Below are 16,525 nucleotides of genomic sequence, written 5' to 3'. Positions count from 1 at the left end.
GTTATTGAATTATTCATGTAAAATTCAGATTTTTACCCATACAAATCTAAAGGAAACATGTGTGGTCAAAAAGACCATTCCAGATTGGACCATGCTCAACAGCAGTATTTTGTGACTGAAAACAGTTCATTAAAATGTACCTTAGTTAGCATGCAAGTACTTTCACTTAAATTTTTAAATTAATAATCTGCTTTTAATTATAGCTTCTTTATTAGCTTGGTTAAAGCTAATCAATACTTATTAATTGGTATTGTTGACAAAAAGCATGTACTGTATCTCATACAGCTATAATATAACACACCTTGTATTTTAAAACTACTTGTTGTAACAGCAAATTCACTGAGAGTAGACTTTTTATTACAGATTAGGTTTAACAACTAATCTGTCACAAACTTGAGAGCATTAATGTTATCCTACAAGAGCTTCCCTCTTCACTAAAATGCCCCATATATGTATAACTTACCGTGGCAGCTCCTACTACAATTATATGAGGTTTTGCCACAGAACCCTAAGACACAAAAGTAAAAAGGAATTAACTTTTAAATATTTGAAAATTATTATTAAGATTTGTATCTTAATTAACTGTGACTCACTCGTCCATCAGCTAATGGTTACAAAAGAGTACACTGCAGACATTATTACAGAGAACATCAGCTTGTGATACACCTGTATTTCCACATAACAGCATCTGCAGAAGTGTGAAGTATCAATAAGCACTTAAAATCATTATCAGTGATAATATAGCAGTGTAAGTTCTCTTTAAAAGCTATTTAAACTTCTTCTCCCAAGGTCAAGTAAACTGTAGATCACACGAAGTACTTTTTATCTCTGTCTCTCTCAGCATTGTCAAACATCTGTTGTATGACTGAGGTGACCAGTTGTTGCCACAGAGGTCTGACAGTTCTATCCAGGACAAGGACCAGTGCGTGTACTCCCAACAGAAGAGCACAAGGAACTGTCCTGATCACCTCAGTACAAGTTTTGCCCTGGCACAGCAACTTTAGCACTGCTCATTTTTTGCAGTAATCACAGAAAAAAGAAAATGAAATGATAACTTCAACATCCTGATGGAATGTGCTGTGCAAGAATGACCAAAGGGGTAGCAGAACCCCCAACTGGGGGGTTGGAATAAACATCTCCAAGCTATTTAAAGGCCATCAAAGGAAGAAAGAAGAAAAATTTAGTTGTCAATCTGTAAACATACTACTTGTTATCAGAATAACATACAGAATAACGTGACAACCTGCATCATAATTGAAACATCTAAAACAATTAGCATGCTAATTGAGGGAAATATTTGAAACAAAACCAAGACAATCTTGACTTTGCAAATTACATTTCTCCTTCAGTCTGAAACAGTCAAATTAATAAATATAAAAGCACAGAATCACAGTATATTTGAAATGGACCAAAGGATCAAAATATTTGGTCACATTAACGTGGAGCCATTGCAGACACAGAGGAAGTCAAACACCAGATCAGAGTGAAATCCTTTCAGCTCTTAACAAGGTGAATTCACCTGCTCCTAGGAAGAAGGGTTTTTCTAGTTTGCTTTGGGGGGTTTTTTTGTCTAAATGAATTCATCCTTGGGAGATCATGAGATACTCAAGAAATATATGCATCAGTAAACACCTCCTTTTTACTACATAGATGTCAAATTTCAAATCTCTTAAGACAAACCTCAGTCCAAGATTTGATACGTTGCCTCATAGAGCCATTAACTTCTGGATACCATAGAAAATCCTGCAAAACAAATGCAGTTACTCTGTAAGCTAAAAGGCAATCAGTAGACTAAAACAAAAAAAAATTTAAAAACCCCCTGCAGATTAATTGCCATCAATTCAACTGTAAAGGAAAAATATTTGGCTTAAAGTGAGATTTCCTTTATAGTTAGCATGAAAAGCCTGACACCTTATTCTAGCATGGAAAACAGAAAGCAAATAAAAAAGGGAAACAAATTAAACCCACCACACTTTTCCCCCATGAAAAACAAATTTGCATTTGTAGTTCAGGAGTTGGGATTTCACCAAGAAGGTAAGTTCTTAACATCTGCCAAATGGGATGTCCTTGTGTTTCCTATGTGATCAGGTATAAATCCAATGTCACATCTATAATTTACTCATTTAGAACTTGATTTTTGTTCAATTTTCCACATTTTTGCCAGCAGGTTTTCTTTGCTCCAGAGCTTAAAATAATTGATAGCATGAAATCATAACTTTCAAATCAAAATAAGACCTAAAAATTTACCTTACAATTTTGTGAATTATCAGCTATTTCAATCTCACAGAGCCATGGCTATTAAATCTAACTACGTACTGGCATTCTTTCAGATGCCAGGGGTAGTGCTTAACCTTCTAGAAGGACAGTCTAGACTCTGGCTAGTACTATTATGTCTCCCAGGTAAAGCCAGAACTTCCTAGCAGCTAGTTAATCCTCAGGTGCAGCACTATCAAATGGTCTAAGAATAGATATGAAGGTGAAATGGCAGGGATTATGTATGCAGAAACTATTGTGAGGAAACTTTTTAACACAGAATGCAGAAACATTACCAGCAGAGAGGAAATCTCTATCTTCCACTTACACAGACCTAAAGATTTTGGTACTTGAGTACCGTCAACTCATTATTTGGCAACACTGTGAGCAACTGTGCAGTCCTCTGCAGTGGCTGAAGGACAGAAAAGTCACTATGATGACTAGAAAGGGCAAAATTAAACTCTCCACTTGCTTCCAGCAGTTTTCTCTTTTGTTGGTCAAGTATTTTCCACATTTAGATTATTGCGTCACAGCTGCTCTGAATGTGGAAATTTGGCTACCATGCCAATAACATCAAGAGCAATACTGCATGAAACCAGGGAAGCAAAAGACTTTGAATATATTCTCAACTCTACCCAGACATCTCCCAAAAGCCCAGACCTGCCATCTCAAATCTTGGCTGTTAGGCACCTACCAAGGCTTAAGGAGTTTTGAAGATGTAATTCTGTGTCAGGCCAGGCCAACACAAATCACACTGCATTGGCCTATTTGTCCTGCCTTGAGTTCTGCCCTCTCTTTTCCAGCATTCAGATAACCATATGATGAGCCACATCAGACCTTATCAAAAGGAATCCTACAAGGTAACTTTTTGGCCGAATTGACTCTTAACCCCCTCCACAGATGTACCACTGGTAGTTACAGCACAAACACAGGAATGTATAGTGAAGGGCAACAGAGTAGAACAGCACAAGCTTGAATTGCCATGAGCTTACACCCTGTTATTCTGTACCCTAAACCTTAATCATGTACACAAACAGGTACTGAAAACTCACTTGCAGACAAATCGGCAAATACACTGCTTTGGTTTTCGTGAATAGAGAATGAGTTATCTCCTCCGGAGTACAAACAAATGCATGACTAGCAGAACCCCAGCACTGCTGACAGCTGTCATGGGAAGCAAAGAAAGCTACAGAGGATAGCATTTCCATTGCCAGGGCAGAGGACAACAGAGATCATCTTTTGTTTGTTTCCTTTTTTTAAATATCCACATTATAATCAACAGTGTGCTTATTTGTCCCTGCAAAAACAGTGGAAGGAACACTTGTTTGGGTAGCATAAAAAGCTCTATAGCAATTACAGCAATTACCAATCCAAGGAAGTTAGCCCCACATACATATTCTTACAGCAGTGAAAGAGTAAACTTCCTGGCAAAAGCTGTTCTTGGGAAGGCCAAATTATAAGATCTGACAGAAAGAAAAATTATACACACTTCCAGAGCTTATGCCCATAACTAACACAGAACACAAGTACTCAATGCGAAAGTCTCTCAAAATATGGTATGTTATGATACACTGAAATATTTGTGAAATATTTATATAGAATGTTGATGGTCTAAACATTCTATTAATTTTTCAGCTCTGATTGCAATTACATTTACATCGTATGAAATAATAACATGATTATGGGTTGCAATTTAACGCTAGATAAAAACTTACCACTTTAATTGAAGCAGATTTATCTTCAAATGGGATATTTCCATGCTGTCAAAAAACCCCAAAACAATAAAAACAAAAGTAAGAAAAACTTTCAGAATGAAAACAAAATATTTACATTCCTGTGTTAACTTGATCTCACCCCAAAGTTTATCTTCATTGAAGAGGATTTTTCTTGTATAAACTTGTCAGTGTACTCATGCAAAATGTTGATGTTACTTTCTTAATAAAACAAGCTACTCAAATAAACCACAATTTTTCCTGGAAGAAATCTAGCCAACAAAGTCTGAAATGTTTTCTGTTCACTGTTACAAAGGAATCAAATATTTTCCTAAATTGAGTCTTCCAACATGAGAAAAACTAAAGACTTTTTCCTCTTTCTTTTCTTATTGCCTTTCCCCAGTCTTTCTTTTTATCTATCTCCTCTACACAAAACAACAAACACAGTTTTAATTAAAGAATAAAAGAAAATAATTCCAAGCAGAAATAAAATCTGGAACACATTATTAAATTTGCAGAGTGAAACTGTAAGAAATCAGAAAGGAAGGAGTCAGATATGCATACACAATTGTCCTTTAAAATATTACTGAGTACCGTACTAGTTTCAATCCTGGTCCAAAAGAACAAATGCATTTCTCTTCTACAAGCTGAGATCTTGATTTCAGTAATGCTTGACAAATGATACTGTTGACTCAAAATCAATTACAGCACCCTGTCATCTCACCATCACTTTTGGTCTGCAAATGTGACCTAACCAAGTGACCAGGAAAACCAGAGTTCTTGGATCAATCAAACACTGTGTTTTGACAAGTGAAAGCGACTGCAGTGCTGGAGAAGCTGCCAGTTGGCACTTTTAGATGACAGAATCACTAAGTAATTGATGTACTGTTGAAAGTGAAATGTGTCTTCTCCATCACATATGTACATACAACTACGAATCCATGTGCTCAAGAAGTATGATATAGCAAAAGAAATCAATATCCTGTTCAACAAATGATACAGCTAAATCTTTTCTTAGAGCTTCCAACCAGCAAGCTGCAGTTTACATTCTTCACCTTATAAAATTCAGACAGTTCTTCATCAGTGATCAAAAGGAATGTAAGACCAGAAATCATTTTTAGTTTCAGCTTCAAGTTAGACTTGGAAGTCTGTCATTGCCCCAAGGATTTGTACGAACAGATTAGATCAGCAATTTAACTGACATTTTAAGTGACAAATTATAAGACAAGAATTACAATTATGTAAAAACACACAAAGGAGCAATCATTTTCTCATCAAAAAACCAAGTAAGAAGCAAAAGTTGCTATCAGTTAAGTGTGCTTTATTTATTTATTTCCAGGCTGACTGCCACAAGCTTTCTCTTAAGCTTCCCAGTTCCCTTCTCAGATTCACAATCATCTCATATGTACCCAAACAATTATTTTGGTCTAATATTATTCTTCAAAAGATCTTTCTGTGCTTCTGCTTCCCGAGGGCTAGGTCAGCAAGCAGTATAATTTCTTGACTTTTTGAAGTTTAGAAAAGGCTTATAAGGTAAATTGGGAAAAAGGAAACAAAAAAATCATCAAAATAAACTATCTCACCTTATTTCCCTCTTCTTTCACTTGAGGATTTATGAGTTTTATGAATGAATAGAACAACTGTCGAATTCTAGAATCTCCTATAAAGACAATATGTTTGTCTATGAGGCAATCTTTTGCTTCACTGTAAAACAAAACAGCAACATTCATGTTACAGGAAAGAAAAAAGTACTTTGAAAATCTACAGAGCAATATAGATAACTCTAAGGTATGATAAATCCTTCTCTAAACATGCTGAAATAATAAAAAGTTCAGTGCAATTTGCACAGAGATGAAAACAAACTCTCCTGCTAATGTGATAAAAAAAGAAACAGGCTTTCCTATTATGTGATGCTACAAAAGCTACAAAAACAGTAATTTCAAAATGGTAATGTACAGCATAATTCTAAAAAGAAAAAAAATGGTTCTCATATGAGTAGGTGAAGGAAAGTGGTTCGTAATTTTATTTGGGATATTTTTACTTGCAATTTGACACGTAAGGTCAGCATTTTCCCTTTCAGCAATCTGACAATGACATATGAAATTCTACAGTCTCATGTAACTCTCCATAACTCATGTCTGTACCTCCATCACCAACATTTATTTGCACTTTTATACAGCAATACAACTATGGTAAACACTGCAGACACACATAATGTACAAGGAAAGGATTTCTTTCTCATGAACGTTGTGTATTTTTGAAAGCTTAGAGAATCAGCTTTAAATTGAACAGTAGATGACACTGCAATTACTATAGCTGCAAAAAATAACAGCTCTTCTTTCCATGCAGATGAACAGAAGACGTGAGTTTCCTTACCTATTTTTATACTTATGCATCATACAACTGTGAGGTTGCCATACTTTTTCTCCAAGAAATCTCCCACTGGATAGAAGATACTCACATGTATCACCACCTTGAAAACATTGTATTAAGATGAGAATTCAGATACGTGAAATGTAAAACATAGCCCCATTGCTATTATAAAACATAATTTGAAAATATTTGAAACACAGGAATTGAAACAATCAACAGCAGTAAACCAATTTATCACAAAAACATCTTGCACAAGTTCCTGCAAGTTGCTTTCTCATTTATTACACTCCACTGCTCTGGAAGTCACACTTCTATCCACAAAATGTTACTGATCCCACTTCTGCTCTAAAAAAGATGTTGTGACCTAGAATGGCATTTCCTTTAAAAGATGCCAATCCACTGTGCTACTATTCAGAATACACTGGAATACAAAATTTAATAAATACAACTGTTCAATATAACAATCTTCTACACAGAATCATCATGCACAGCATCTTGTATAGAACATGAATCTCAGTATAAGATTTGCAAGAAAGTCTGTTACTTCTTCCTGTTAAGACATAGTGATCACCTTAGAACAGGTCATTACCTACTGAGTTAATATGCAAAAAACACCCAAAACATTTACACGAGAACCTGCTGATCATTCTGAACTGCAGGTACCTTTTCCACTCAGTAAGTACTACACTAATTAAGACTGATCACCTTACAGGTGGCAATGTTTCAGGTCATGGTAACTTCTTACAAATAAAGTTCTGTTACCAGGGACTGTTATCTTCCCAAGTGCACACCAAATTCTGCTGCCTTATAACCAAACACAACTGAATACCATTCACTGCAAGAGAAGTCGCCCTCCAACATGTCATACTTGGCATTTCCCAGCACTGACAAATAGGGAAATGGTGGAGAATGAAATGGTAGGGACTCGTGCTGCTTGTGAAGAAACAATGCACCACTGCCCCTTCTTGACACTTTCTGGGAAAGCTTGACCTCATTAAACTCAATTTGTACTTTGGCTTTCAGGCAACACAATTTCCCTAATTCTCAAACATGCACACTTATGTAAACTATCATTTCCATTAAGTTGCATAAAAATGAAACTGTCAGGTGTAATAAAAAACCACAATCTAATCAAAAGCAACATGAATTTGATAATGAGAATAGGTGACTCAGAGTTATTACTGCTACAAAGTCCTCCACTTTACAGATCATGAAAACTAGAAGATATATGAAAGTGATGCAAGAGTGAACTATTTAAAAAAGTATGTACCACTAACCAGACTTCCCCTGAAAACCATTAACTTGCTGAGAAAGATGCATAAGAAAAAGGACAGTTATTCATGGTGAGATCAATGGTCAGTCTAGCCTGGTATTCTCTATTCAACAGGGCCCATAAGCAGATTCTTAGAGATCAATAAGAAGGGGGCAAGTAAGCATTATGATCTTGTCTAATATTCTTCTATGTTCAGTCCAGGGACTTCCTGAACGGGACATGTAGTCTCCAGTTTTTTACCATCAGGAACATCCTTCCAGAAGAGTTTTCCATATCCAAAGCTGATGCTTGAAGAATCATCTGCCTTTATTTTAAATAAGGTTTCTACTAGATTTATTTGGCAGTCTCTGGTTCTTCCACAGGAAAAGGCAGTTTGGACTTATGCCTATCAGGATCTGTAGTCCACTATCAATCCTTCCTCAATCGAGTTTTCAAGACAGGAGAATATGCGTATCCTGAGCTCATGACGCAAGTTTGGTTCCTCTGTACTCCATGGCACACCCACCATAATTACCCACAAATAAAACAACCCTCCATCTGCAATATGTTCAGTGATGTAACATTCCAAACATCACACATTGTTTACATGTTAAATACGAAGACAGTATTTCAGGTCAAGGAGTTACACCTTTCTTCTCAACTCCAGGCACTGAATCTCTTACTACTGCCCTCAGCAATATTAGAAAGCTCCTGAAACTCGTTAAGAGCATTATTGATGTCTGGTATCTTCCTTTAAACATAATAGTAGAAGTCATGAAGAGAAGATGAGGGAGAGGAATAAAACAAGACTGAAATGGCAGCCAAGAATTTAAACTGGCCATTACAGACCAGAAAATGCCTACAGAAATGCCCAATCCTGGCTTAGGAGATGAAACAGCAGCCAAAGAACCACACTCATATTAATATAACACACCTTCTTCTTAACCATTAATAAGATGTTAAAAGGAAAAAAAAAACAAACAAAAACCCAACCAAGCAAACAAACAAACAAAAAAAAAACCACCAGAAAACCCCAACCCAAAACCTGAGAAAAAGAATTCCAAGTGTCATTTATACACAAAACATAGACCATTCTCTTTCTAAACTCTTCCTTTCTGTAAATTTTATCCTTCCAACATACTATCTTTTATGTTCCACTTACATACACTATGGTATAGTTATACAAAGTGTATCATTTCACTGAATTTTATTATTCTAATTTATCATTCCTCAAGATCATGGTTATCCCACTGAATTTGTGAAATCTTGCAGTCTTCATTCAGTGCAAGAACAGACTAAGTTTCACAACACTTTCTCTAAAAGGCACACTTTATTTCGAAGAACTGGAAATTCAACTGTTCTCTATTATTCAAAATAAAAGAAACAACGTAGTTTGTGCTGATTTTAAGTATGCAAAATTTTAAATAAAAGCTTATTTCCAATAAGGTTTAGGACTGTACCTTTGAGATACAGTAAGTGAAAAATGCATAGCACTGATTTCACTACACAGTACAGAAACATTTAACCCACTTAACAAGCTGCACACAAGTTAAAGACAGCCAGTACCTTCTCTTAATTCACACTGTTTTGTAAAAAAATTTAGGTAACCCATAAATATAACAGTCTCCCTAAACATGAATTTGACCTTCCACAACCCTAGGCCAGCATTTTTTCATACAAGTAACCTTTATACAGACAAGTGTGTATGAATTGCACTGGGCTGTTCCTATCTACAATATGTACTTGCATGACTGAGGCCAAAATTAGCTGAAACCTTCATATGTAATGACAATCAAACAAAAGAAAAGGTATAAAAGCATGACAAAACCAGCAATCCCTGGCATGGCCCAGCTTTCTCGGCCTGGCAACTTTGAGCCTGTTTGCAGCCCCACCTCATCCACCCTCTGCAAATCAGAATAACCTTTTTTTTTTGGGGGGGGGCTATTTTTGGTATAAAATCTTGGTATAGAATGTCTTGTGTGGAAAAAAAAGTGCTTTCCTCTGATCTTTAAATGCATTGCCTGCTAATTTCACTTTTTAGTTGATACTTTCTGCATTATGACACTCACAATGAATTTACCTTACCTCAATAATTCACGATATATGAGACCCATGAACAAGTTACTAAGTTTCTGTCCAGGCTACAGAATTTTATTCTATTTCATTACTTCTAGAGATGCTGTTTTATTCACCTGCTTTTTGTGTTACTCTTTTGTACACACTTTCCAATTTCTATTATACCACTGCTGCGAGGGGATGACCAACACCACTGACAATAAGCGAGGTGGTAATTAGCTTTAGCTGGTTTGTTCATTAGTTGCCAAAAGTATCGTGAAATTTGCAGGACTTCAGATGTTTGGTATCAACTACAGCGTTGCAGAATGATCTCTCAAGCACCTCTGCTTTTAACTATCCTAAAACTTCTTGTCTGCTGTAAATCTTCTACTCCCCTTTCCTAAACCGCTCATTTTTTGAATGTTACTTATTGTAGCCCAAACCAGTAACTCCCTTTTCACTCTGACTCCCTGTCCTCCTACCTTTTAAACAGTTACAGGAAAGTCTCTCCTCCTCTAATTGCTTTAAGAAACTAAAAGCCCAGGGTGAAAAACCTTGTTGAAAAGTTGTAACAATCCATAGGGACCATATCAATTTACATAAAGGCTGGCAAAGTCTCACAGTTTTGCGATCCGGGACTCAATCCCCCCTCAATAACTCTGGGAAAATATACTGACATTATGTCTACTTTAGTTTCCTTGTAACCCGTTTGATATGTCAGTCTCTATTTTCTTAGGCCAGTCTCGCTGTTACCACATTTGCCACCATCCTCCTGTCTAGTTTTGTGGCTCTCTTGTGCCTAAAGGAACATTGCACAACACGCAGGTTCAATTATCTAATGCTCGAGCTCCTCTAAAATTCAGTAAACGCTTTCGTATCTTCCAACTTCACACTAGTCAGTTTATTAGACTTACTGACATGCCAGTGAGAGGGTGAATCTGGGGAATTATTTCCACAACGAACTGTCTTACCACCCTTGACTTCTGTGGATGCTGGCAGCAGGTGTTAGAACCCGACACCAGTTGTCCTAAAACAAACAGAGCCCCAGTGAACTCCCTAGGGATCAACATCTTGATTTGCGCACAGAAACATACCACAGCTTTTAGCGTGACAAGGAAACAATAAAATATTTCCCTCAGTAGCTCCCTTTGCATTTACGGACCACGCCAAGATCCGCAGCCTCGAGGCCGAAGCAGCCCCGGGCGCTCCCGCAGCGCGACCCCGCGCCCGGCGCTCGGTCACGGCGGTGCCGGGGCCACCGACAGCGGCAACACCGCACCGCTCCAGGACTCGCTTCGCCACCAGCGCGGCCCGACCCGCTCACGTTCGAGGCGACAGTTCAAAGAGTGAAAGTACATGTACCAAGTGTCATACCAATTACGACTTTTACCACTAATTGCTAACGTAATTAATCATCCCGTATGGGAACAAGTGACAGGAAGAACCCACCCTCTACCCCTGCGACAGGACGGGCCCCGGGAGCTGCGCTGCACCCTCGGCGCAGACACCGCCTCGCCATGGCCCGCGCCAGCCCCGCGGGGCCTCACCCAGACGGCGGAGGCTGCGGCGACCCCCAGGGCGGGCCCCGCGGCCGCGATCCCGCTGTCCCCGGCTCGCCTCCCGCCCACCTGCCCCGCCGCGCCGCTCCCACCGCCCCGGCCCGCCGGGAAGGGCTGCGCCTGCCGCCCCCGCCGCCCCCCCGGCCCGCCGCGGCTGCCCCGGGCGCAGGAACCCGGCGCTCTTCCCGCACGGCCGCGGTCCCGGGGCTCCGCCTCCCCTGCCCGGCAGCCGCGGCCCCCCGCGGAGCGCCCGCGGCCGCCTCCTCACCTCGGTAGCGGCGGGAGGCGGCGTGGCAGGCGGTGAGGAGCAGGACGGCGCCCAGCGCCAGCGCCTTGGCGCTCCTCACGCTGAAGTAGTAGTTGATCTCCCGCTTCCCCCCGGTGTAGGCCAGCGCCGCCATCTTGGCTCCTCCATGACAACAGCGTGCGATGGGGCGGGCGGGCGCGGCGGGGCAGCACTGGGTCCCCGCCGGCGGCCAACGCGGACCCCGCCGCTGCCACCGGCCCCGCCGCCGCGGCCGAGAGCAGCCCCACTCCCCGCTGCAGCCGGGGCGGAGCCACCGCCGCCCTCCTGGCGCCGCCGCTTCCCCTCGGCCGCCAGCGGGCGGCCCCAGCGGGCGGCTCCAGCCCCGCGGCCGCACTGGGGCTGCGGCGGTCCTGCCCCAGGGGTCCCGCCGTCCTCCCTCCGAGCCCCGCGGACGACGCTGCGATCGGGGAGACCTCGTGGGGACGGTGCTCTGAGAAGGAATATGTGGGCTAGGGGCTGTGCCGCACCCTGAGCGTGACGGCTGGCACTGACACTGAGGGCTTCTTCCAAATAATGCGATTTTTAAACATTTGTGACTCTTCAATTGACAAGGAAGTGCTCATTCCAGGCTGGGAGTCGCTTAGTCCCTCTGAACGCTGCTAACTGTACAAGGAAGCTGACACATTGACAGAATCACAGAATCAGTAAGATTGGAAAAGACATCTAAGATAATCAAGTCCAACCTCTGACCGATCCATCACCATGTCAACCAGATAATGGCACTCAGTGCCACATCCAGCCTTTCCCTTAACACCTCCAGGGACAGTGACTCCAGCTCCCTGGGCAGCCCATTTCAATATCTAATTACCCTTTCTGCGAAGAAATTCTTCCTGAAGTTCAATCTAAACCTCCCGTGGTGTAGCTTAAGACCAAGTCCTCTTGTCCTATCACTCGTTGCCTGGGAGAAGAGGTGTCAACCACCATGGACTGAGCTGGGCTTGAGCTGAAGCATGAAACGATTGCTGAAACCTTGAAAAAGGGAAATCCTGTTCCTCCACAAGCAGGTACCTCAGTTGTACCTGGACAAGGAAGCAGTGCAGTAAATCTGGGCTCTGAGTCCAGTCCCTCACCAGTGGTGGGGTTGGGAATCTGCCACTGAAGGCACCAGGCCTGGAGCAGGGCAGGCTGTCACAGGAAAGACATTTCGACAAAATAAAGTAACCATATAAAAACCATGTAAACAAATACAGAACTTAGGATAAGTGTGTAGTATGTAGTCAGATAAATATGGGAAACAAGTATGGGAAATAAACAATGAGCAGTTAAGGTTTAAGCCTTGGGTACATGATGAAGTATGTACTGTGCTAGACAAATTCCCTCAGATTCAGTCCTTTTCATTAGGACTGGCCAAAAAATTAAAAGTGGTGATTTTTTTTTTGATTGGTGGGTTGTTTTTTTTAACTGAATGGGTAAATAATAATAATTAGTTATCTGGGTCTTGAATGCACAAAAAGTCCAGTTTTTGTTTCACCAACCTTCCATTTCTCTGTCATCCAAAAAACACTAATAAGGAAGTTCTGAAAATGAATTTGATTATTCATTTAATAATATATGAAAAAAATGACTGTGCGGGTATTTTAAAAAAAGAAAGTAACATTTGAAAGAAAAAAAAGAGATGTCTACACAGTGCAAGCAAAGTTTTATTTTGAAATTTTACCTGAAAAACGGAAGAACTTAAAGGATTATGGAAACACAATGTAATGTACAAACAAAATTTGAGTTCAAAGTATTCTTCTGATGCACTCTGTTATTATATATTCAATGTATATCCCATTTCCATCCAACCAATGTCTTTACTATCTGGCAACATATAATTTATATTTTTTTCTATTCAAGTCTACTTGTTAATTTATTCACTTTCCTGGTATTGTTTTTAAATAACATAAGCGCAACAAAACCCAGGAACAAAACCAAACCATCATCACCAAAAATCCAAACAAATACCCCAATTCAAAACAACCATACTTCTGCTTATAGATATTCCAGAAAATTACAACCCCCAGAAATAGTAACTCTGTCCTGAAGCCTTTGGACGTCTCTTTCAGATCTGCTGCCTGCCACTGCATGTCCCTGAGCAGCCCCTCATTTGCCATGAAACCCTAACACCTTCACCCTTCAGTGATGCCTGAAAGCTCCATGTGTGGATTTCATCTCTGTTATTCTAGGACTGTACAAATGCATAGTGATACTGTTGCAGGTTGAGTATCCTAATTAAGATAGTCTCCCTGTGTATATTGAATATAGATGTGAGCAACACATCTGCTTTTGCTTCCTTGCTTCTTTGGAGATGTTGCTTAGGTGTTTGATGAGAGAGATCTCCCTCATTTAGCCAGAAGCCTTTGGCCAAAGTGCGATGTGTTAGGAAGTCATTTGCATAAGAGTAGTCTCACTTCTTACAGGTACTTCCTTGTTTCCCACAAGCTAATTGAATTTGGCATCATTACATATATAACTAAGTAATTCACACCAAAACCACTATATATAAAAGATCTGATATAAAAGGCTAATTAGGGATTGCTAAGTACTCTATAAAACCAACTCCAGACATGAACTATTATTAGCTAAAAGCAGCTTTGTAAATTGTTTAACTACTTTATTTTCCTGCCTGCTGATGTACTTAGTGTGCTGGAAGTAAACCAGACGTCTCTTCTGATCAGTCAGATCTCAGCTTTTGGTTTGCAAATGCTACAGCTTCACAATGGCTTTCTGCTTCCTCTGCCGGAAGCACCAAGGGCTGTCAGTGGTAGGGCAACACCTGGACCAGCCACAGAGAGAAGACCCAGAGAACACAGAATTTCCTTTGAGAGGCGAAGGAGATGAGACACTGCTGTGCATATGGGATAATGTCTGTAATGTTAGGAGTAAAATGCCTCTGGAGGGATTTCACTTTTCTATTTTCTATAGGTATAACCTTGGCTTAACTGAATTCATCATTTTCATAAGAGGCTGTGATGTTTTGTATGGTCACTAATGACTCACACTGTCATTACTGTCATGGTTTTTGGCTATGCTATTTCTTCTGTGAGTCAATGTAATAAAATAGTTGGGAATGATGGCGTTCATTTCACCTAATTCAACCCAGTCATAGTGAACCTATCTATTTTAAAGTAGTTATTACCCCCTCTCTGTAGAACTGGTGCTGTTAATTTACTTGTAAATTAGAGTAAGATGAATGAGAAGAAATGGTGACTTTCTGTTCAATTTAAAAAATAAGTTTAAATAGAACAGATGTCTTGTACACAGGTATCATTTAGTTGAGATAATTCTTCCTTTAATGCTTCCTGAATTTCCTCAGCAGGCTGTGTAAATAGGGTACCATGTGTCAAACATGGCATGCACATACAAGTGTGCTGATAAGCTTAGTTCAAGGTAGGTCTCCTTTCTCCTGTTTTCAGCATTACATCATCACTCTGTTTTCTGGAGTTGGAGCTGCTGTGCCCAGCCAAAGGCACAAGGGAATCACAAGGACTGGAAACATGTAAGAAGATAAAGTGGCTACTATAGTATAAACAGCTATTACAGAAAGATGATATTTAAAAAATCTGAGTCAGGGGAATAGTAAGACATTCTCATGTGATGTTTTCCCTTTAGAGTTTTTATGTATTTGTAAGAGTGTAATTAATTTCTCACAAGTATATTTAGTGAGGAATGTAAGCACCAGAGCTGGAAGAAAAATTATTACTTACTTCTAATCTGTAAGTTTCATAAAGAAAATACTAATATGTTCATAAGGACCATACTGTGTTATACACTGTAACTGGAATATTCCCTACATTAACTTACAGGTTAGGTGTTGAATAATTAGTTAGTAGGATCTGCCATACCCCAAACCATATCACTGCTCAATTTAAATGACGCAGCATTGCCAGGTTGCTCTGGTCATATTGTAATTTCAAAATAAAGCTGCATTTCCAACAGATTCCCGGACAATGTAGCATTTTCAGTAGTACAGCTTCTGCTTCAGCAGCTTTTAGACCTTCTAACTGCTGAGTTTACAGCCTTATAATGGTAATCAATTTTTCCCTAAGCATCAAGTTTCCATGTGGCATGTGCGTGCATGGGAGCCACCTATTGAAAATATTTGACTGTATTAATGAAAAGGGAGCACAGAGAGTACAAAATTTTTTTATCAGTCAACTTGTTCAATCAAGCAGTGTAGCCTGAGTACTGTCACAGCCAAATGCTAAAAGTAATATGCCCCTAAACATGTAAGATCTTGGAAATTCTATCACTTTTACAGATTTTACTGCTTTTACAGGTTTCTAATTTTGTAACAGTTATGAAAATGGTTCCTCAACAGTCCGTACTAAAATCAAGTTGATATTATGTGAAGTAGTTATGAAATCACATGTACAGAGGTTATACTTAGCTTTATCCATAGGATGTAAATACATCTGCAATTCTATAATGTGAGGCTTAATGGTGTTTTCATTTCAGGTTTATGTAGGTCTGAAATAAGTCATCTGTCCTGTTTCATTAAGGACAGTCAAGGGGCTGCACCTTTCTGCATCATGGGATATGTCATCACTGTGCAGTCCTGAATGCAGGCTGGGACTCTGCTTGGCTCACTAACATAAATCTATTTTTATATCAGCTGCTTAGATTCTTATCTACAAAGTTTTGTATCCATCAAGGTAATTGGTTAAGAATTTTTGATTTAGATGAGGTTTTTGTATTCAGGTACAATTTTTTTACAATTTCCCCGCTCTCTTTTTATTTTTTTTTTCCATCAACACTTTGTTTTCACATTGTTCCTCTTCCTGGTTTGGAATTGTTTTATATTTCTGGGGCAGCCTTTGGAAAGCCTACACAGTCTCTGTCCAAGCTATGTTGCATTTGTGGACCATTAGAAGCCTTCTCTTCTGGCTGCCAGCAATACAGATGCCATGGAATTATCATGTTCTTTTAACACCTCTGCACTAAATCCCTGCTACTTAAAATCAGTGTTTTGGGAGGTAAATTTATTTTGTGAAGAAAAATTGTCCTTTACTATGAAGATAGCAATGGCAAGGGA

At 39.7% G+C, this 16,525-nt stretch overlaps 1 protein-coding gene across 3 annotated transcripts in view; it reads right to left on the bottom strand.

Annotated features, from left to right (window-relative positions):
• The window catches only part of CASD1 (CAS1 domain containing 1), a 28,348-nt gene extending 16,382 nt beyond the window's left edge, over window positions 1–11,966 (bottom strand). The window contains exons 1-6 of one of the 3 annotated variants that reach the window (XM_071560726.1): window positions 11,473–11,966; window positions 6,342–6,438; window positions 5,549–5,669; window positions 3,969–4,013; window positions 1,681–1,743; window positions 464–508 (exon numbers count right to left, since the gene is read on the bottom strand). In XM_071560726.1, the coding sequence (XP_071416827.1) occupies window positions 464–508; window positions 1,681–1,743; window positions 3,969–4,013; window positions 5,549–5,669; window positions 6,342–6,438; window positions 11,473–11,605 (504 nt within the window). In that variant the 5' untranslated portion in view covers window positions 11,606–11,966. Of the gene's footprint in view, window positions 1–463; window positions 509–1,680; window positions 1,744–3,968; window positions 4,014–5,548; window positions 5,670–6,341; window positions 6,439–10,559; window positions 11,079–11,192; window positions 11,229–11,472 lie in introns of those variants that run through there. The other 2 variants (XM_071560728.1, XM_071560727.1) reach the window with 2 other exon arrangements.
• Window positions 11,967–16,525: the final 4,559 nt, after the last annotated feature.

This window comes from Pithys albifrons, chromosome 7 (genome assembly GCF_047495875.1).
Source record: "Pithys albifrons albifrons isolate INPA30051 chromosome 7, PitAlb_v1, whole genome shotgun sequence".
Classification (NCBI taxonomy): Eukaryota; Metazoa; Chordata; class Aves; order Passeriformes; family Thamnophilidae; genus Pithys; species Pithys albifrons.
Note: the sequence above shows the minus strand (reverse complement) of the source record. Positions and strands in the feature narration are given on the sequence as shown.